Here is a 23,011-nt window from a genome sequence, read left to right on the forward strand (position 1 = left end):
GCAATATTTGATAACAAAATTTAATGAAAGGAACAAACATTTTTAAAGGAAACTATAGAGTTAGAGTGATTAGGAGAAAGCTTAGAACAGATAGCAGAAAAGGAATATTCCAAATTAAGAGGATATGCATGTTGTCCATAAATAAGGTTAAACACTAGAGATGCTCAAAATTTTTTGAATGGCATTAAATGCTACTTAAATTAGTCAAACTTCTTTATATTCCATAATATGGTTTTTCAAACTTCACTTTCTGAGAATTCAGCAAAACAGCAACCAACTGAAAACAAAAACAATAAGGCCCTCATAAAGGCTAAAAATGAAAAAATAATAATCACCTCACCGATGACCTCTCTAGCCATTAGCTGTTCTCTGTCCCCCTCATGGTCCTCAGATCCTCCTGTTATTACCACCTCACACTGAAACCCTGGACTTCTTAAGGTTAGGTCAGGTCTTCCATCTGCAACCAGGCTTGGAAGTTCCTTTGCTTGTACATCGCAAGGTCACAATGTTGTGACCTTAGTATGTGACAGGCTCAAGACATCCCTGTGCGTGCCTTACTGACTCCTAGTCGTGGTGACAAAGTTTTGACCTTATGATGAAAAAATGCAGAGAAGTCTCAGGACTGGTTGTAGCTGTAAGTTGCAGCCTAAGGCCGGGGTCACACTAGACCGTAATACGGACGAGTGCTATGCGATAAAAAATCGCATAGCACTCGGCCCAATGTTAATCTATGGTCCAGCTCCCATCATCCTATATGTTCTCCACCGTAATTTGGATCCGAGGGAACTCGCAGCAGGCTGCGATTGTCAGCGTATCTCGGCCGAGACTCGCCAATGCAAGTCTATGGGTGCGCGAAAAAATCGGATTACACACAGACCATGCGTGTGCATTGCGAGAAATACACAGCGGTGTTCTATAGAAAAGCCGGTAATTCAATTGCTGGCTTCTCATTTCTCCTTCACAAACCCGACATGATATGAGACATGGTTTACATACAGTAAACCATCTCATATCCCCCTTTTTTTTGCATATTCCACACTACTAATGTTAGTAGTGTGTATGTGCAAAATTTGGCCGCTGTAGCTGCTCAAATAAAGGGTTAAATGGTGGAAAAAATTGGCGTGACTGAGGGCAGATATTAATAGCCAGGAGAGGGTCCATGGTTATTGGCCCCCCCGTGGCTACAAACATCTGCCCCCAGCCACCCCAGAAAAGGCACATCTGGAAGATGCGCCTATTCTGGCACTTGGCCACTCTCTTCCCACTCCCGTGTAGTGGTGGGATATGGGGTAATGAGGGGTTAATGCCACCTTGCTATTGTAAGGTGACATTAAGCCAGATTAATAATGGAGAGGCGTCAATTATGACACCTATCCATTATTAATCCAATTGTCTGAAAGGGTTAAAAAAGACACACACACATTATTAAAAATGATTTTAATGAAATAAACACACAGGTTGTTTTAGTATTTTATTGTTCTCTCAATCCATCAGAAGACCTTCGCTTGGCAAAATAATTAACGCACAAGATACATACCTTCCGATGATCTTTCACGTCCAACGAGGTAATCCATCTGAAGGGGTTAATTATTTTATAGCCATGAGCTGCGCTAAAGCACTCGCTCGTGGTTGTAATCCCCGGGTAATGAAAGGAAATCTGAGTGATCTGTACTTACATTGAGTTGCGGTGATGCGCCCTCTGGTGGATGTCCTCATGAACTGCAGCCTGGGAACTTTTTCCCACGCTCAAGCTCATATGAGGACAACCTGCAGGGGGCACATCACCGCGACTGAAGGTAACTATAGGTCGGTGACCTACATTTCCTTCATTCCCCGGGGCTTACAAGCACGAGCACAGCTGCATTAGCAGGGCTCCTGCTTGTAAAATATTTTAACCCCTTCAGATGGATTACCTCGTGGGACGTGACGGTTCATCTGAGGGTATGCATTTTTGGGGTTTATTATTTTGCCAAGCGAGGGTCTTAAAATGGATTGAGAGAGCAATAAAATATTAAAACAACCTGTGTGTTTATTTAATTAAAATACTTTTGAATCATGTGTGTGTGTTTTTTAACCCTTTCAAACAATTGGATTAATAATGGATAGGTGTCATAATTGACACCTCTCCATTATTAATCTGGCTTAATGTCACCTTACAATAGCAAGGTGGCATTAACCCTTCATTACCCCATATCCCACTGCTACAGGGAGTGGGAAGAGAGTGGCCAAGTGCCAGAATAGGCGCATCTTCCAGATGTGCCTTTTCTGGGGTGGCTGGGGGCAGATGTTTGTAGCCACGGGGGGGCCAATAACCATGGACCCTCTCCTGGCTATTAATATCTGCCCTCAGTCACTGGCTTTACTACTCTGGCGGAGAAAATTGCGCGGGAGCCCACGCCAATTTTTTCCGCCATTTAACCCTTTATTTGAGCAGCTACAGTGGCCAAATTTTGCACATACACACTACTAACATTAGTAGTGTGGAATATGCAAAAAAAAGGGGGATATGAGATGGTTTACTGTATGTAAACCATGTCTCATATCCTGTCGGGTTTAGGCAGGAGAAATGTGAAGCCGGCAATTGAATTACCGGCTTTTCACAGATATCGCGCTGAATAAAATATAAATACAGAATATATATATATATGTGTCTCAATGACATATATATATATATATATATATATATATATATATATATATATATATATACTGCATATATGTTTTCCCGAACATTTGAGCACTTAAATCCATTAGATGTCGGTTTTGCAAGCTTGCGAGAAAAACTCGGCATACGGATGCCATACGGATGTCACACGGATGTCACACGGATCATTTGATGCGAGGAAATCGCATCTTCACACTGCACACAGATCATTGTTTTTGTTGAAACATTTGTGCGATTCTCGGCCATGAAAAACGGACTGTTTTTTTATACGTTAAGTGTGTCCCCGGCCTAACATGAAGAGGCCATGGGTTTCAGCATCCGGCTTTAGTAAAAAGAGGAGCAGAGGACCAAACAGAAGACAGTGAGCTTCAGGGATTCAGTAAGCTGAGTACTTTTTTTTCTTATCTTATGTTGATTATTCTATGGTTTTTAAATAGATTGAAAGCATAGATAAGAATATTCATTTCTGAAATAATAAATTAGCTGAAAATTAAATTTCCCAATAAAATGTGTGTAATTTAGTGAATTTGAATTTTGGTATATTCGATCTTCTCTAAAAAAAAACACCATTCATGCACATAAAAAAAGTCTTCATGTGACAAGGTACTATACTTTTTTTTTAATAAATTGTCTGCATTGACTGATGATGAACTTTCTAATACTGGTGACAACATGTATGTTATTTATCAAATGCCCTTCTTAAAATGTATAATGAACAGGTTAAAATACGTAATTGACATGAAGTTTGGTTTAGATTTTGACCTAGGGAGTTTATAGGTGAGCTATTTCAAAATTGTTGGTATAAACTCTATGATAAATTAAGATTTGCAAAAATAAATAATCTGGTAGACTTTCAAAACATGATTTTTGCATCCCATGCACTCTGTACTTTGTGTAATGTGAGATCATAGTCCTAAAGAACAGAATTATCTCATGTATTTGTGCTCCAATATGTTTAAGACTCACAACAAGGTGGAAGTAATTTTATCTGCTGGATGAGTCACCTTTGCAACATACCAGGCATACTTTTTAGAATGTAAATTCATGCTGCTCATATTTTCCACTTTATTGTTTCCATAATAATAAATTTTCACATATCTACTACACTGAATTTATTACTGTACTAATCATTAAAACAAAGTCGTGGGGAAACATTTTAGGCAAATGTGGAAAACATATTGCAAGGTATGAATGCTCTCAACAAGAGCAATGCTAATCTTTTTATCAATTAGCAAAATTTGAATGAGCGAAAGAGAAATTTGCATAAAATCAATTTTTTGTTTGATGACCATTTATCTTCAAAAGAGCATGAAAGCAGTTTTTGAACTAAATTGGCAAAGAGCTTCTAGCAAACATCTTGGACAACTAACCCCAAATGTTTGTGGATGTAGGCTTGGTAAAACCTTCTGTCTTTCTGTTTTCAAGCCAAAAGCAAGCTCTTTGCCCATAATTCTTTCACGAGGACCACTTCTGACTGTACATCTTCAAATGCTAAATGTCTGTAGCTGAGTCACACTAGTTACTGACCTGTCTGAGCTAATGGCATTGCTGGACATCTTTTGATTTTGAGTAAAGTAAGCATGGAATATCTTTCATCTATTGCACTATGTTATCTTGCTAACCTCTGCATCTATGGTCTTCAACATGACCCATTGGTTGGTGTCCTCAATGTTGATAAATACATGCAGATATTTATTCATCATGCATAACCTTTATTATGGAAGCATCTCATTGCCTACAAAAATATTGCAAAGAAGGACAGAGACCACAAATATAGAATCAATGTCATTAAAAGCTACAGTTAAAATAAGAACAAAGAGTCCTAAAAGTGATGAGCCCTGATTTCAACATAATTGAGTCTATGTGGAAAAGAAGGATCTGTTCAAGCCTACATCCACTATACATCTGGGGTTAGTTCAAAAAGATGTTTGGACCAATCTCTATGCCAACTTCCTCCAAAAATTGTGTTGCAATTGTCGAAGAATTAATGTTTTAGTGCTGTTTTGAAGACCAAAGATGGTCACACCAAATATTGATTTGGTTTACATTTCTGTTTCATTCATTCAGTTGGCATTAACACTAATATTATGCAAAGCATCTTTACTCTGCAGCGTTTTTTCCATGTTTGCTTTAAACCTTTGAACAATACTGTTTATCTTCAATTAAAACTGTCATTAGCCAAATTTTTTATTTAAAATTTTGGTGACAAAATTGCATTTCTCTGGAGTTGGTAGCAATATCTACATGAAGTTAATTTTGTAAGCAGAAATCAATATATCATTGTTTTAGTATATAGCTTTTTGGCTAAATAACTAAATGACATAATGATTTAAATTATTAAATATTGTTTGTTGCTGACATCTTCAGTCAATCATTGCTATTTTCTTGCTTTGAATCAACTTAATACAATTCATGGATTCTACTGAAGAAATCAGCAGATAATAATATTTGAATTTCCTTTAAAATAATGAGTACAGAAAGCAATAGTGTAAAGTTCCATTGCAATCTTTCCAAGTCAAAAGCAGATTTCTTTGCTAAAGCCTAAGTCACACTAAACGACTTACCAACGATCACGACCAGCGATACGACCTGGCCGTGATCGTTGGTAAGTCGTTGTGTGGTCGCTGGGGAGCTGTCACACAGACAGCTCTCTCCAGCAACCAACGATCAGGGGATCGACTTCGGCATCATTGAAACTGTCTTCAAAAATGCTGAAGTCCCCCTGCAGCACCCGGGTAACCAGGTTAAACATCGGGTTACTAAGTGCAGGGCCGCGCTTAGTAACCCGATATTTACCCTGGTTACCATTGTAAAAGTAAAAAAAAAAAACACTACATACTCACATTCTGATATCTGTGACATCCCCAGCCGGCGTCCACAGGGTTAAAACTGATTTCGGCAAGAGCACTGCTAATGCACGCGCTGCTGCCGAGAGCTTCCCTGCACTGAATGTGTCAGCGCCGGCAGTAACAGCGGTGATGTCACCGCTGTGCTCTGCTTTACGGCCGGTGCTGACACAGTCGATCTCCCAGCAGGGGCCTGATCGTTGGTCACTGTCACACATAATGAGATCGTTAGCGGGATCGTTGCTACGTCACCAAAAGTGTGACGTTGCAACGATATCGTTGTTAACGATATCGTTATGTGTGACTCAGCCTTAAGAGTAGTAGTGAGTCAATAAACTAGTTAAGTCATTTTGTCACCTAGGAAGGTGAAGGATGTTTGTTAAAATTAAAACCCAAACTATGCACTAGCCACCTGCATTGGGCTTCGGTTCCAATATTAGTTTGTAAGGTTGTGGCTTACTTGTTTATCCCTAGCATGAGTATTAAAGGCCTTTTAGGCCCCCATGCTTACTTTTTTGCTATTATCTGCAAAATTACTTAAGTGAGAATTTTGAAACTCCAGGTGTTAGGGGTCGAGTTCCCGCCTCTGCACAGGGGGAATCTCGGGCCATCTCCGCTGCCATCTCCCATTCTTCTCCTGCCGCAGTGGAGCCTGCTCAGCGGAGACGTCGGTCCCAGCGTCTTGCTCAGTCCCACTCTGCACAAAGAGTTACTGCTGCTTTTCCTGCTTCTGCCATTGAAGTCAGTTCTGGGCAGTGGTGAGCAGATGCTTCTGGGACTAAATCTTGCTCTTCTCGTTCTGAGCATGCCCTGAGTAAGATCTCTCAGTGGAGATCGAGGGTCACATGGTCAGATACTGCAGCTAAGTCCATTGGTCCTTTCAGGAAGGTCCTGTAGGTGCTAGGACTAAGTCCTGCTTGGCACACACTGAGCATCCCCAGGGCAAGAGCTCTCAGTGGAGATTTAGGGTCACATGCTCAGGCAGTATGGCAGCCTCTCATTGGTCCTTCTAGGAAGGTATTTTACTTGCTGCAGCTATATAAGGCTCGCATGGCCGCACGGCCATGCGCTAGTATTGCTTTCATTTATGTACTTTGCGCCAGTGTGGTCTTGTATGAGTGTGTTCAGGGACCCGGCTGAAATAAGCCCCTAAGACCCTAGAATGCTGGCACCTCCGGCGAGGAGTTCGTATGCTTGTGTGTTCAGGGACCTGGCCGAAATAAGCCCTTAGAATGCTGGCACCTCTGGCAAGGAGTTTCGTGTGCGTGCAAGACCACTGACTGCTCTTGTTTAGACAGTTAGCCTGTGCCTCTGTGGAGTCTAACAGGGCAAAGTGCTTCAAGTTCACGGCTGCTCTGTGAAGTAACAGAGTTAGCTAACACTGCCATTAGTTCCGCTATTTGCTAGCAAGCAGGTTCTCCTGCACGGTGGACCCCGGGCTGCGAATGCATCTATCCTAATAAAATATATACTTTCATTAGGTGCGTTCCACTAGCCCTATCATAACACCAGGTAATTCTCAAATATGTCTTTGTTGGTAATATCCAATTGTTCATATAATTTTTTTCATAGGCATTTCGGTGTAACTGCTTTTTTGGTGAAAACCACAAATGTATGGATTGGGGGCCTTTTAGGCCCCATGTATTTTTTATAATATTCTCAGTAGTGTTTGTGTCTCAAGTTACTTTATTTGTACTCAGTAGTGCTGGTGGAGGGGCCAGGGTGTGGATAATGCCATATGAGGATGTCATGTGATTTTTGGAGGGAGAGATAAGGCCATGACATCATCTCAGGCCCTTCTGAACACAGTAATGAACTGTGTAAAGATTAATGAGGACAGGATACACTGTGAGCTAATTGTGAAGGACCTGGGATAAGATAAGATGTTGAGTGGAAGTGTGATTCTGCAAATTATTATGGCATAAATGGTGTAATCTACTGTGGCAAAGAGGTTGGTGCACCCAGGGGTGGACTCCCCCTTTAACACATACCACGATTCATGATGCACACATACAGCACAGAAATATAACACAGCCATGTAGCATATAACAGAGCCCACGTAGTATATAACACAGCTCACATAGCATATAGCACAGCCATGTAGTATACTGCACAGCCCATGTAGCATATAACATAGCCCACATAGTATATAACACAGCCATGTGGCATATAACAGCCCACGTGGTATATAACACAGCCCACGTAGCATATATCACAGCCCACATAGCATATAACAAAGACCACATAGTACATAGCACAGCCACGCAGCATATAACAGCCCACACAGCATATAGCACAGCCACGTAGCATATAGCACAGCCACATAGCATATACTGTAGCTCAGCTTATATTTATTCTTTAACTCTGGGCCATGTTCACACATTACAGGAAATATCCGCTGTGTCTTTGTGAGTGAATCCGCTGGTTACTGATGAGTTCACCCTACTCAGGCTATGGTGAAGTCCACGGAAGGTTTCACACCCCGCATTTTTCTGCAGTGTGTGAATGGGATGGTGAAACTCCCACTACCTGTATAGAACTATAGATTGCTGCAGACATGTGCGGAATCCACAGCAAGGTCTGGACGTGTGAACTTGTAAAATCTGCAGGGAATCTGCAGCACAGACAGAACTGTGAACACGCACAAACTGCACCTAGTTCCTGACACACCCAGCTCTCCACCAGTCACTTCAGCTGCCCAATAGTGTGCACGGAGGAGCACAGAACAATGTGGCCGCTGTACCTCAGCAGCGGAGGTATATATATAAACTGTATATATAGGAAAAATTGAAAAGCAGGACTAGCAAGCAGTGCATGAAAAATGGATGCTTTAGTGACATTTCAGCTCTAAGTGTGAGCCTTTATCAATTCTCTCTGCATCATTTTGCAAAGGTAATCAGTACTTTTAAAAGATTTTTTGGTGTTTTTAAAGGGAATCTGTCACCCCAAAAATGGCCTATAAACTAAGGCCACCGGCATCAGGGGCTTATCTACAGCATTCTGTAATGCTGCAGATAAGCCCCCGATGTATCCTGAAAGATAACAAAAACAGGTTATATCATACTCACCCAGGGGCAGTCCCTCTGTGGTCTGATCCGATGGGCGTCGCGGTCCCGATCCTGCGCCTCCCATCTTCATTATTCCCTTTAAATAATTTATCATTTATTTTTTCTGTCATTAGGACAATGGGTCAAATGTGAAATTAGGTAAAAATAAACTAATGTTAGTTTATAAATGACTTTAGATAAATGTAAACCTAGTGTTAGTATAATGATAAACTGATAGTTTATGACATTAGCTTCAAGAAGACCATAGGAATTGAATATAACCAATGCAATTAACTTTGATGCAAAAATAGAGTATTTGGATAAAAAAATCATGGTTAACATTATAATGCTACAATTGTCAAACACATACCTTATGAATGTTTAGGATGGTGAAGGAGAACTGTATTCACCATATTGTTAAGCTGTTATTATGAAAAGGGTTGTACAGTCTAAAATTACAAGTCTGCAGTCATTCTGCAGACTTGTGAATACACAGACTGGGCGCACTTCGTGCTGTGAGGATTCTCTGCTGTCTGCAACAGGGATGGCAAGCATGTGATAGCAAGTATATGATATGCACACTTCCAGTCACAATCCATTTAGATGTAACGAGGGCGAAACCAGTCTGGCTGGATTGTGGCCGAGAGTAGGCATACTGCAAACTTGAGGTCATGTGACAGTCATTCCTGGTGATGACACTGGAGAAGGAGAATCCTCATTGTGAACTGTGTGGACAATGTTTTGATTCACAAGTTTGCAGGCACACAGAATGACTTCAAACTTGTAGTTTTAATATGGACCTAACCCCCTTAACACCTTTCCGATGGGCATATTAATGCACCCAAGTCGGAATCCCTCTCTTTTTTGGCTCCGGTGCTGAACCCACAAATTTCCCAGCACATGTCAGCTCTTTTGAACAGCTGACATGTGCTTCTAACAGCCATGGGTGGAATTGCGATCCACCTGAGGCTGTTAACATATTAAATGCTGCTGTCAATCTCTGACAGTGGCATTTAACTCACGCTTACCAGAAGTGCACCAGAAATCCTGTTTATTGGTTACCCTGCCATGTGATCGCGGGTCACCGATAAGTTGGTTTGACAACCATAGGTCTCCAGCAGACCTCTGTGGTTGTCATAGCCAGATTGCTATGAATGCCGCCCAGTGGTCGGCACTCATAGCAAGTGATAATTTCTGCTACACACAGGCAATCTGATAATCGCCTGTGTGTGGCACAAGCGATCAGACAAATGCAGCTTCTAGTCTTCCATGGAGACTATTGAAGCATGCGAAAAGTTAAAACAAGTTTTTAAAATTACTTAAAAAATAAAATAAATTAAAGTTCAAATCACCCCCCTTTTGCCCCATTCAAAATAAAACTATAAAAAAATCAAAAGACACATATTTGGTATCAACGTATTCAGAATCACCCAGTCTATCAATATAAAAAATATATATAAAAGAGGTTGCCGCGCTGAAGGCACTCACAAATTGAAGTGTAGTCCTGGGTGGAAAATGTCCGTTTGTACAGCAAAGCTTCACCACTGTTCAGTGGTACTCAGTAAAGGGAGCGTCCTCCCCGTAATTGCAGTCCCCGAACAGGCACCCGCCGCTGTGTGTCAGCGGTAGCTTCGGCCGATAGCGCCGCTGCAGCGTAGCGAGGTTAGCGGGGGGCGTGGTGTGTTGGTGACATCACCTGACCGTGTATGACGGACGTGTGTGAGGGCCATCCCGACGCGTTTCGCATCGGGATTGGCCCTCACACACGTCCGTCATACACGGTCAGGTGACGTCACCAACACACCACACCCCCCGCTAACCTCGCTATGCTGCAGCAGCGCTATCGGCCGAAGCTACCGCTGACACACAGCGGCGGGTGCCTGTTCGGGGACTGCAATTACGGGAAGGACGCTCCCTTTACTGAGTACCACTGAACAGTGGTGAAGCTTTGCTGTACAAACGGACATTTTCCACCCAGGACTACACTTCAATTCGTGAGTGCCTTCAGCGCGGCAACCTCTTTTATATATGTTTATCACATTTTGACAGTTACACACACCTTACTGGCTGGTTTGCCTGCTGCTGTGTCTTTCAGGCACACGTGTTTAGTACCCTTGTGATTTATAGTGTTTCTTGCAATATAAAAAATAATTAATCCAATTGGATAAACAGCATAACAAGAAAAAAATTCAAAATGCCAGAATTATGTTTTTTGGATAAAAATGTCAGCTCGGGTTGCAAAAAATAAGCCCTCATCCAGCCCTTGTAAAATGTCACTATTTTTTTTTTTTACCGAAGTTTAGATTTATTTTTACCACTTTAAAAAAGAATCTAGACATTTTCAGTGTCTGTGTTAGGCTCCGGGATTCTCCCACTGCACAAGGTAAATCCCAAGCCTTGTCTGCCTCTGCGGTTTCCTATTCTGCTTCGGCCGCAATTGGAGCTGCTCAGCAAAGATGTCGGTCTCAGCGTCTTGCCCAGACTCATGTTGTTTGCTTGGTTACTGTGGGATCTCCAGCCAAAGCTATAGTAACTAACAATATGCAGTGGCGAGCAGGCATTGCAGAGGCTAAGTCCAGAAATCACTCTACTGAGCATGATCGTGAGGTGGCGACCTCTCATTGGTGGTGGGTCGTCAGCTGCTCGGGTGATGTGGCAGTTCCAGATTGGTCCACAAGCAAGGTCCTGTCTGACTGGACTTGAGCAGGAACATGTAAAAGGTTTCCTGGAGTGTGCATCGGCGTGCTAAGATCATTTATGTCTTGTATGTTGGTGAATACGTCACCACTCTGTGTGTGCAAGTGTGCTGCTTCTAGCATGGCGATTGTGTGTCTAATCAGGCAGTGTAGGGTGGGAACTCCCGCTTGGCTTAGCATCTGACTCCGTGCAACTCAAGTTGTGTGCGCAGTTAGCACAGCCGAGTGTCAGAGCCAGAACAACCACCAGCTTAGACTTCCCTGGGGGGTAGCTATAGGGACTCAAACTAGCGTCATTACTGCTTTACTCCTGTGACATTTAACAGGTTAAAGCTCTGAGTGCTTTCCTCTTAGTACCGCTCTATTGATGCAACAGAGCTAGGTACTTAGCGCTCTATTCACACTGAGTGACCTTTAACTCGGTGTGTTTATAGTGCTAGCTCGCAGCTTCGTTCCACCATTGTTCACTAGCTGCGGTTTTCCATCATTGCACTGTGGATCCCTGGTTACGATCACACTTTACCATAACTTATATTTAGTGCGATCCGTGAACCCTAACACTATGAACTGGTAATGACCTGGAGAATTATAATGGCAGGTCAGTTCTAGCATTTGGTAAATTTGGTAAAAAAAAAAAAAAGAAGAAAAAACAACTGTGAAATTGCTCTTTTTTCACCACACTTGGAATTTTTTTCCCATTTTTCTGTACAGGACATGTTAAAATCAATGGTTTCATTCAAAAGTAGAACTTGTCCTGCAACAAATGGGCTCTTACATGGCCATATTGACCAACAAAAAAAGAAAAAGTTATGGTGTTGTGAAGAAGGGGTGTAAAAAACTATAACACAAAAAACGAAAATACCTCCCGTCGTTAAGGAGTTAAATTAGGCATGTTACCTTTATGATTTTGCATTATTCTTTTGCACTATATGTTGCTCACTGCTATTATATATTATACATTAGAAAAGCCACTGCACTGCATCAGATACAGTTGTTGATGTGCTGTTTTTACAGCCCTCATATGGACTGCTCTCCGTTGTGGTTATGACTAATGCTGAAAAAATGCTAATGCTGCAGCAGTTTAGGAATTAAAGTCTATCTGTTGTCCCGGAGACTGAGACAGGGGGGCAGACAGATGTCATTTAGGGACTGATTTCACTTTATACAGTGTCAATTGCAGAGGGCTTCATCAGATTTCAAAGGGAAGATAGCCATTGCGACTTTCTGGGGCATAGGTGTTAACTTCCCTTAAAGGAGAACAAAAAGAGACCACCTTCATCGTAAGAGACATTAGGAGCTAATACAGTGAAGCTAATAAAAGCTGTACGAAGTTGATAAGTGTCTAGCAAAAAATATCTACAGATGGTGCTGTGACATCAGGCCTACCCTTTCTTAAAACTACATACACCTGACAAAAGTTATGTGTACTCAGCCATATTTTTTCTCAAAGAATTCTTTTAAAGGTACATAAAGATTTTACCAATTAATTATATGTGATGCAGCAGGTAATTTCAATTTTCATATTATTAGACTCCATTTGACTTAGCTAAACCTTCTTTTACAGCTTAACTAGCAATTAATTCCACATGTCTTTCTCTTTGGTAGTACTTGATATTTAAATTTATTGCTTCTCACTGTAATCCTTATTATCCTGTCAGCAAGTAATGTAGACCCAAAGTCATACTGTCCTTGCATTGGTGATACCAGTGTTTTGATTTGATTGTCCGCACAATATTACTAATAAATCCTGCGGCTTTTGCCATTTTATATATGGATTCAACGTAGAAATAAATATTAGATATTTAACTTACATGTATCAATTCATTTAAATACAGCTATCATATTAACTGAATGCATTTATGGCCAGAAATAGAAAATATTGAATGACTAGGAGACTGAATATATGAGTGGCTTAAATGTGTGCACAAATCTACACACTGTCTCATTTGTAGAAATTATAATTGATTACAAGGGTCAAATTGATGACAAGAAAGAAAAAAATGTTCATCTGCTTTAAATAGAAGGAAAAGCAAACATTTTAAGGGAACTTAAGTATCAAAAGTTAAACAGTCTGTACTGGAGATGAACAAATTGATAACAAACCAAAATTAGTAAAGGTACCGTCACATTAAGCGACGCTGCAGCGATATAGACAACGAGCCAATCGCTGCAGCGTCGCTGTTTAGGTCGCTAGGAGACGTCAGACACCGGCAACAGCAGAACGATGCAGGAGCGTACTTATCGTTCTCGCTGGTTGTTCGCTCCATGAAGAAACATTGCAGGCATCGTTGCTTTTGCTGTCAAACACGACGATACACGCCGATCTGATGACCAAATAAAGTTCTGGACTTCTAGCTCCGACCAGCGATATCACAGCAGGATCCTGATCGCTGCTGCATGTCAAACTCAACGAGATCGCTATCCAGGACGCTGCAACGTCACGGATCGTTGTCGTTCTCGTTGGAAAGTTGTTTAGTGTGAAGGTACTTTAAGATTAAAAAATATCAGTATTAGAAATCAGGCATTTAAGGGATTCTATTTGTACAAATTCCGCAAAATGATTGCTAGCGGGCCACAATTTTGCTGAATTCTTTTGTGTTTCGGGAAGAGGTTAAAAATAATAAAAGATTAATTAACTGTGATGGGTCTGCTGTTCACCTGTCCTGTCATCACAGCTCTCCATCCAGTTTTATGATCTTTTCCTCCAGTTTTATGATCCTCTGGCACTAATTAGGACTTATACCATGATCGTATGAGGCGAAACATCACATTGATATCAATGAGGTACATATTGCTCCATGCGACCACATGAGTCAGTTCTAGTTGCTGCATGTTAGGGGTGAATCTAAAATAGGTATTTTTTTGTTCATCTCTAATCAGTATATAAATAAAATCTAAAGAAAATGGAATCTCTTAATAGAAATTAAAGGGCTTCTGAATAACAATAATAATAATAATAATAAGAAGAAGAAGAAAAATTATGAATAAACAAAAAATATATATAGCGTATTCCTTTTACTGAGCATAGAATATTTTTTTGATTGATTTGATTCTACAGGTTGAATTATTCATGTTTGCACTCAGCAAATTTATTATTCTTTTATTATGGTTCATTTACATTTTTTGCATGCATTGCAAGAAATACAGTAATTAAAAATATTAGCAATAAATTCCTGCATTTTTACAAACAAGAGTGAGTGCAATAAGCCTTGAAGAAGCATATGTAGCTATCAAAGACAGATTGCAGAAAGTAAATGATTAATATAAACAACTACAAGGTGACACATTCTCTTTAATGTTACACCCTACAAATCACAGTTTAATGTCCTGAGGCAGGTTGCTGAATCTCAGAGTATCGGTCATGCACTAATGCTTCCTCAGCTTGAGTATGTGTTCATGCATACAGATTAAAACCATTTTTTCTATGCAGATTTTGTTGCTCACTTCCAGATGTGAATCATATATAGAATGAAGCAATGTAGGAAAGGTTCTACTTCTCTATGAATCAATGACCATTTTTATATAGACTCTAGACTGAGACTATTTTAGTATAGGGTTTCATCTGTATGACGTTGATCAGCGTGTTTCACACAATTCTGATGAGAATGTGTCCTAGGAACCTTAAATTTATAAAAAGAGGAAGGGGACTTGAACTCTAATGCCACACAGGGCCGGGAAAAGGTATTTTGGTGCCCTAGGCAGATGAAGTCGATGGCGCGTTCACCTTTCCCGATGAACCCTCAGCCCCCCAAGTAAAGGAATGGGTAAGAGACTAAGTTAAAAGAACCCTTAACATACTTCCTCTCCGCCTCCGATGAGTCAGGTACAAAGCTCTGATGACCACTTCGATTACAATTGTTATTTTTCACCAAAACATACCAGCATAAGTAAAAAAAAAAGTGATGCACTTTGGGGTTGAGGCTCAACAGGAAGTATTTTTTCAATGTCAGATATAGAATTATTCAGTGTTTGGGAACTTTTATAGCTATTCTCTGCATATTCCTTATTCTTCACACTTCTACAGCAAATACCAACACGATGGCCTTAAAAATGAGAGTGTTAATAAAATCCCCTATGAATAAAAATATCTCTCCATACTATGCCCTAAATAAGCCTCCTATGGTATATGGCCTCCACACTGTCCACCTTAATGATCTATAACCACCAGACTGTGTGCCATTATCAGCTAAATCCTTCACACTGTGTGCCCTTATCAGCTATAACTACCACACGATCCACCATTATGAACCACAGTCTATACCATGGTTGTCCCCTCTCCATAGTCTTCCCTTACACTCTATATCACTGCACTGTCCCTCAGCTATGCTAACCTCTCTCCATACTGTGCCCCATTTCATGCTGCCCTGTCTCCATATCTATTCTGCGCCACCTATTCACACTATGCCCTCAAATTGCCCATCACATTGTCTTATCCAAACTTTATCCTAGCACTGTCCCCCTGCAGAGTATGTTGAACACCACAGTCGCCCATATAGTATGATATCCACAACAGTTCCCCACTGTACACTATGATATCCACCACAGCCCCAATACACGGTATAATATCCTCAACAGAACCCTATACTGTATGGTCACCACAGCCCCCAATACATTATGACATCTCCACAGCTCCAGTATATTGTTCCTCATAGCCCCTATACAGTATGATGCCCCACACACATCCTTTATAGTATGATGTCCCACCATCCATTTATGTATTTTACAGCACTGCCTCTCAGTGTAGTGTTTCCCACATTCTCCCATAAAATGATGTACCTCACAGCCCCTCTTGTTATGTCCCAACAGCTATCCCCTCTTGTTATGTCCCAACAGCCAGACCCTCATAAGTCCTCAAAGCCAGCCTCTCGAATGTCTCCACAGCCAACACCAGATATGTCCCCATAGCCAGCTCCACATATCTCACCACAGTCAGCCCCTTGAATGTCCCCACAGCCATCCCAATGTATGTCATCGCAGCCATCCCCATCTAGTTCCCACATCAAGCCACACAAAACTACCCACAACCAGCTCCCCAAGTCCTCATGTAGGTCCCCACTGTCAACCCCTCATATTGTCCTTCAGACTGCCCCTCATATGTCCCCACAGTCAGCCCCTCATATGTCCCCACATTTAGCCCATGCATGACATCACAGCAAGACCCTAATAATGTCCCAACACACAACCCTACATATGTCCCCACAGCCAGCTCCTCATATGTCCCCAAAGCTAGCCCCACATCAAGCCTCTCGCATGTCCCCACAGTCAGCCCTGCATATGTCCCCACAGCCAGCCCCTTGTTTGTCTCCACAGCCAGTCCCTCTTATGTCTCCACAGCAAGCCCCACATCCAGCCCCTTGTATGTCCTCATAGTCAATCCCTCGTTTGTCACCACAGCGAGCCCTTAATAACGTCCCCAGAGTTAGTTGCTTGTATGTCCCCACAATAAGTCCCTCATACAGTGAGGAAAATGAGTATTTGATACACTGATGATTTTGCAAGTTTTCCCACCTACAAAGATGGAGATGTCTGTTATTTTTCATTTTAAGTACACTTCAACTGTGAGAGACAGAATTTTTTAAAAAAATCCAGAAAATCACATTGCATGATTTTTACAGAATTAATTTACATTTTATTGCATGAAATAAGTATTTGATACAATAGAAAAACAGAACTTAATATTTGGTATATAAACCTTTGTTTGCAATTACAAAGGTCAGACATTTCCTGTAGTTCTTGACCCAATTTTGCACACAATGCAGTTGCCCTGGCTGTGTGTTTCTTGTCATTGTCAGGCTGGAAGACCCAGCCATGACCCATCTTTAATGCTTTTACTGAGGGAATGAGGTTGTCGGCCAAAATTTTGCAATGCATGACACCATCCATCCTCCCTTCCATATGGTGCAGTCATCCTGTCCCCTTAGCATAAAAGCACCCCAAAAAGAATGATATTTCCCTTACTATGCTTTACAGTTGGATGGTATTCTTGGGGTTGTACTCCTTCTTCTTCTTCCTAATAACATGACATGTGGACTTGATGCCAAAAAAGTTCTATTTTTATCTCATCTAACCTTCTCTTATAACCTTCTCCCATTCCTCTTCTGGATCATCCAGATAGTCATTGGTGAAGTTCAAATGGACCTTGACATGTGCTGGCATGAGCAGTGGGACTTTGCGTGCCCTGAAGGATTTTAATCCATGACACCATAGTCTGTTACTAACAGTAATGTTTGAGACTCTAGTCTCAGCTCTCTTCAGATCATTGAACAGGTTATCTCATGTAGTTCTGGACTGATTCCTGACCTTTTTCAGAGTCATCCTTACGCCACAAGGAGAGATCTTACATGGAGCCCCAGACCGAGAAAGATTGACAGTCATCTTGTGTTTCTTCTATTTTCTAATAATTGTGCCAAAGGTTGCCTTCTCACCGAGCTGATTGCCTATTGTCCTGTAGCCCAGGACTACAATTTTGTCCCTGGTGTCTTTAGACAGCTCTTTGATCTTAGCCATGGGGCAGTTGGAGTCTGATCGATTTAGTGTGTGGACAGATGTCTTTGATACAGGTAGCAAGTTCAAACAGGTGCTATTAATACAGGCAATGAGTGCAGAGTAGTGTTGTGAATTCCGTTCTCGGGCTCCCTCCTGTGGTCGTGAATGGTACTTTGGTGAGTTCTGTCCTTGGGCACCCTCTGGTGGCTTTGAGTTGAACTGCTGATCTTTGAGGTTGGCTTTCTCAGCTGCCCTCGTTTATTGCTGCTGCTGGCTTCCCTATTTAACTCTGCCCAGGTCGTTAGTTCATGCTAGCTGTCAATGTCTCAGTACTGATTCAGATCTCTCTTGGATTTCTCAGATGACCTGTCTACTCCAGCAGAAGCTAAGTCCTTGCTAGTCATTTGCTGTTCATCGGTTTTTCAATATATTTTTCAGTACATGCTATGTTTCAGTCCAGCCTGCTATTGTGATATTTCCTTGCTAGCTGGAAGCTCTGGGGGTGCAGAGCTGCACCTCCACACCGTGAGTCGGTGTGGAGGTATTTTTGCACACTCTGCGTGGTTTTTGTAGTTTTTTATACTGACCGCATAGTTCCCTTTCCTATCCTCTGTCTATCTAGTGAAGATTCGGCCTCCTTTGCTAAAATCTGTTTCATTCCTGTGTTTGTCACTTCCCTCTTAACTCACAGTTAATATTTGTGGGGGGCTACCTTTACTTTGGGGAATTTCTCTGAGGCAAGGTAGGCTGCTATTTGTATCTTTAGGGGTAGTTAGCTCTTAGGCTGTGAAGAGGCGTCTAGGGAGAGTTAGGTAAACTCCACGGCTATTTCTAGTGTGTGTGATAGGATTAGGGATTGCGGTCAGTAGAGTTACCACCTCCTCAGAACTTGTCCCAGGTTTTCTGTTCTAACCATCAGGTCACTTCGGGTGCTCCTAACCACCAGGTCCATAACAGAGTAGTAGGGCTTCTTAAAGAAAAACAGGTCTGTGAGAGACAGAAATCTTGCTGCTTGGTGGGTGATCAAATACTTATTTCATACAATAATATGAAATTTAGTTATTTAAGAATCATGCAATGTGATTTTTAGATTCTATCTATCACAGTTGAAGTGTTCCTAAGGTAAAAATTACAGACCTCTCCATTCTTTGTAGGTGGGAAAACTTGCAAAATTGGCAGTTTATCAAATACTTATTTTCCCTACTGTATGTCCCCAGAGCCAGCTCCACATATGTCCCCATAATCAGCCCCTTGTATTTCCTCACAGTAAATCCCACATACCTAGCCCCATGTATGTCCTCAGACCCAGCGACCCATCCAGCAAACGTAAGCCTGCAAAGTCAACTCCTCCTGTTATGTCCCCAATTCACTGACAAACTAATAAAAAATGTTAAAAAAGTGATACTCACCTAATCCAGGCTCCAGTCCAGCGCAGCCTCTGTCTCCTCTTCTATCTTGTACAGCAGTGAACACTGAATAGTGTCGTATGACATCCCCCGCTTGCACTCTCCCCAACAGGGTGCAGGATGAAAGTGGCCTGCATTCTGATGGAGTCCCCAGAGGAGCAGTGAGCTGATGACAGCTCCTCTGCTCCCATCCCTGGTGGCACCGACATCAAATGCATTCACATCTGACAGTCGTGAATACAATTTGGTGCAGAGAGAGAGCGACGGCCAGGGAGCAAACAGATAGTGATGTGAGTGGTGTCTGTGACTGAATGATAGTGCCCAAAAAAAGTGGTCAGGCAGCCTCTACCATTCAGCAATGCCACTTTTCCCCCTCACCATACCTACCTCTTATCAAGGCCCTGATGCCACCTCTATGAAGTATCAATTCTATCCTTTTACAAATCTTACCATATGACTTAGGATAAAAATCAAGCAGAAAATCAATTTTATGACAGTGTTTTAGAGAGCTGATATGGCATGACACTCTCCACAAGCTGATTTGCAGTCATAGATGTTGATTTGCAGTCATGGAATTGTATACACATTTGAGATCGGATGTGTACTTTTTTTTACAGTTTTGAAATGTTAACACTAGGACTACCAGACTGGTTACCCCCCCCCCCAGAACTACCGAATGGAGTCATTTTGAATCCTGGGTTGTTTTTGTTTATTTTTAGAGTTTTTTGCTCCTGGTATTGTTGTAACTTTAATTTATAGAATGTATAGAATATACAGTATATAGAATGTATAGAATGCAAAATAGCAAGAATATCGTCAGGCTTTAGTGCAGTTCTAGCCATGTGAGCAATTAGAAAAACTGCAAGCCGTATTCTAAAGTCCTATGTATGTCAAGCATATTTGCAAAAATGCTAATTATTCTAAGTCAAAGACAACACGTATTCTTAACATACAAGCAAATGAAAACTAAAAGGAGTAACAACATTCAGCAACAAAGACTTGCATAATATAGTAGGGAGTCAAAATGACTCCCTTTGTTAATTAAAGGTAAATTTTGAAAAAAAGGTACTGTTTTTTTTCCAAAATTATTTATTGTCACAAAATCTTTTTTCGCATCCAAAATGAGTAAAAGTCATCGAGACTCAAGCCGGAATTCTGAAAAATGTAGTCACAGAAGAGAAATAAAAATTGTGAGGATTCAAAATGACTCCATCAGTAGTTCTAGTATTAATATCTCTTCCGCCTCCTAAAGCTGAGTTCAGATGGACTGTGAAATATGCCCCTTTTTACCAGGCCTAACTCAGATTTACCAAACAGAGTTTTCAAAAACTAGTTTGGCTGTTTACTATTTCTTGATTAACATTTAATCCATCTTTTTTGTGAGAATAGAGAATAAAAAATATATTATTGAAATTAGGGTTTGTTTGTGTTTGATTTTTAATACTAATTGTGATCTTGGTATATTTTTATTAAGATATCGCCCAATTAATATTTATTTTTCCATGTTGTATAGTGAGCTGAAGGTGTTTTTCTTAATATCAGGCAACAAAAACAAACTAAAATTTCTCATGTAAGCAATGTAAATTGTAAAACCTGCTTAACCTAATCCTAATGTGTTATGTAGATATTAAATTTGATTATATTTGCATTTAATATATTTGTAAATTATGTTTCTGTCTTTCATGCAGATGGACCTCTTGGACCTAGAGGATTAGCAGAAGCTACAGAAATGTGCACACAAGAATGCCTGGTTTTGGGCCACTCCGATAATTGCTGGATGCCACCAAGCCTGGGTCCCTACCAGCAACCAAAATCACCTCTTTCTACTTTTGCACCTCAAAAAGATTGGCTGAAAAAGGACAAATTGGTTAATGGACATACATTGACAAAAACATGGAAAGAAGATAGCAACAAAAACCAATTCAATGACCGAAATCAATATGGCACTACTGATGGACAGTTCACAAGTGGAAATCATATGAGTGACATTCCTTTGGCAAATTTAAAATCCTACAAGCAAGTCTCAGGTGCTCTGGATAGCCCAAAGGAGCAGCAACTATAAACATGTCTTTTTTGGACCAGTGACATTAGCCAAACTAGGTTTGCTATAATTGTGCATTCAGAGCTTCAAGTACTGAGTAGACCTCTAGAACTATGCGACATATAACAAAAATATGCATAATTTTGTGTGGACACCATTGATAATGTGGTGTTCTAATATATGTGAATAAATATATTTCTAGATTTGTGATTATTTTGGTGAATGGAGTTAAAAACTCTGATTTTTTTTTCCTTTTTTCAAGATTTAATTTACCCTGGACTGCTGCTTTAGACTGCAGGATACATTTTGCTGTATTGATATAGGGAAATGGAAAAAATGACCTAACTGAGTGTGGATTGTTGTAGTTGAGAAGCATATCAAATTAGATGAATTGTGCTCTTCTTGTCGATATGTTCTGGAACAGTTATACTTGACATCATACTTTAAAACAAACCAGCTAAATCTTTAAAGATGATACCTATTGTGCTATTAATAATGTTAGTGGACACTTGTATGTCATTCAGTGTTCAAGTACCTGTAAATAGAAGCAAGTTACTACTAACAATCTTGTGTACTTATAAAGTTCACATATATACTGTAGCATAATTTTGTGTCGGTTGCATTCTGCAGTATTTTCTTTTTTGCGTTTTTCTTCAGGTGTTGAGTGTTTCAGTGTTTTATGTCTAACATATAATAACTTAAAACACTTGTGTTAAAATATAAATGATCATGTTTTAGTGTGGTAGGGATGTATGAAGGCCAATTAGCAATTAAATTGTTCTGAAGAAGAGTTAACTTGGCAATACATTAACATGTCCTTCAAGTTAAGCATTTCTACATAATGTCAATTGGAAAAGTTTGGAAATTATTTTTTTATTAAATGCAATTGGAAACAAGACATATAAAACCCTGCAATAAAATAATCTTATAGTCCTAATGTCGTTGATCTAGTTTTGAAAACAGTTTTATTGCTAACATGGCACCCTTCCTTGTTAGTGTGCTGTAATAACACAAGTGTTTTTTCTTAGATCATTAGCCTCAAAATATTCAATGTGTTGTGATTCCATAGTATAACAGGGCATTCTCCTAGTAGGCCAATTGGCAGAAAAGATTAGGTATCAATTTATGTTGTTAAATAATGTTTGTTAACTTCATTGGCCAATGCCTGGCAGGAAAAAAAATATATCATATCACTGTTTAGCCAAACGTAAATTCTGATGTTCATAGAATCTCAGTTGCACGTAGACATAAATTGGAACATTTTATCAAAGTTTTAGTTAAGGCATGACAGACAATTTAAACAAATAAATAGCATGCAAAATTCCTTACTGAAAAGAAAATATCTTATGCCACAATTAAACATTTATGAAGAGTTTGTTAATTGGATGGTTCTTTTTTTTCTTCTAAGAAATATATTTTGTGTATAGAAACTCACAATTTTATCCACAATTTAGGCGTGAAAATGGGAAAGGGTGCATTGCTTTTTGCAGTAATTTGTCAGTTTGTGAGGGGTGTTTGATGACTATGACAGAATACGTATCTAACCAGTTATCCTTGTTACTGCTTTGCCGGTTCAACGTTATTTACAGTTATTTAGCTCTTGCAATAAATGTTTTAAAACCAACATCTGTGTTTAGTCATTTTGGGGTTGATGATTCAATTGTTTTGGTTTTATACTTAAAGGGATATTCCCAGATCCTATCCCAATATGTTGTAGTTGTAATACTAATAATATTAGCAAAAACCTCCAATTAGAAATGTTGTGTAGTTCTTCTGATTCGCTAGGTCGCTTACCTCATGAGCAGGGCATTTTAGCAACTTAGA

The 23,011-nt window shown here is 40.3% G+C and overlaps 1 protein-coding gene across 1 annotated transcript in view; it reads left to right on the forward strand.

Annotated features, from left to right (window-relative positions):
• The window catches only part of LOC143818411 (protocadherin-9-like), a 1,862,556-nt gene extending 1,839,751 nt beyond the window's left edge, over positions 1 to 22,805 (forward strand). The window contains exon 5 of the mRNA XM_077299725.1: positions 20,835 to 22,805. Coding sequence (XP_077155840.1) covers positions 20,835 to 21,208 — 374 coding nt within the window. The 3' untranslated portion in view covers positions 21,209 to 22,805. The remainder of the gene's footprint in view (positions 1 to 20,834) is intronic.
• Positions 22,806 to 23,011: the final 206 nt, after the last annotated feature.

This window comes from Ranitomeya variabilis, chromosome 3, assembly GCF_051348905.1.
Source record: "Ranitomeya variabilis isolate aRanVar5 chromosome 3, aRanVar5.hap1, whole genome shotgun sequence".
Taxonomy (NCBI): Eukaryota; Metazoa; Chordata; class Amphibia; order Anura; family Dendrobatidae; genus Ranitomeya; species Ranitomeya variabilis.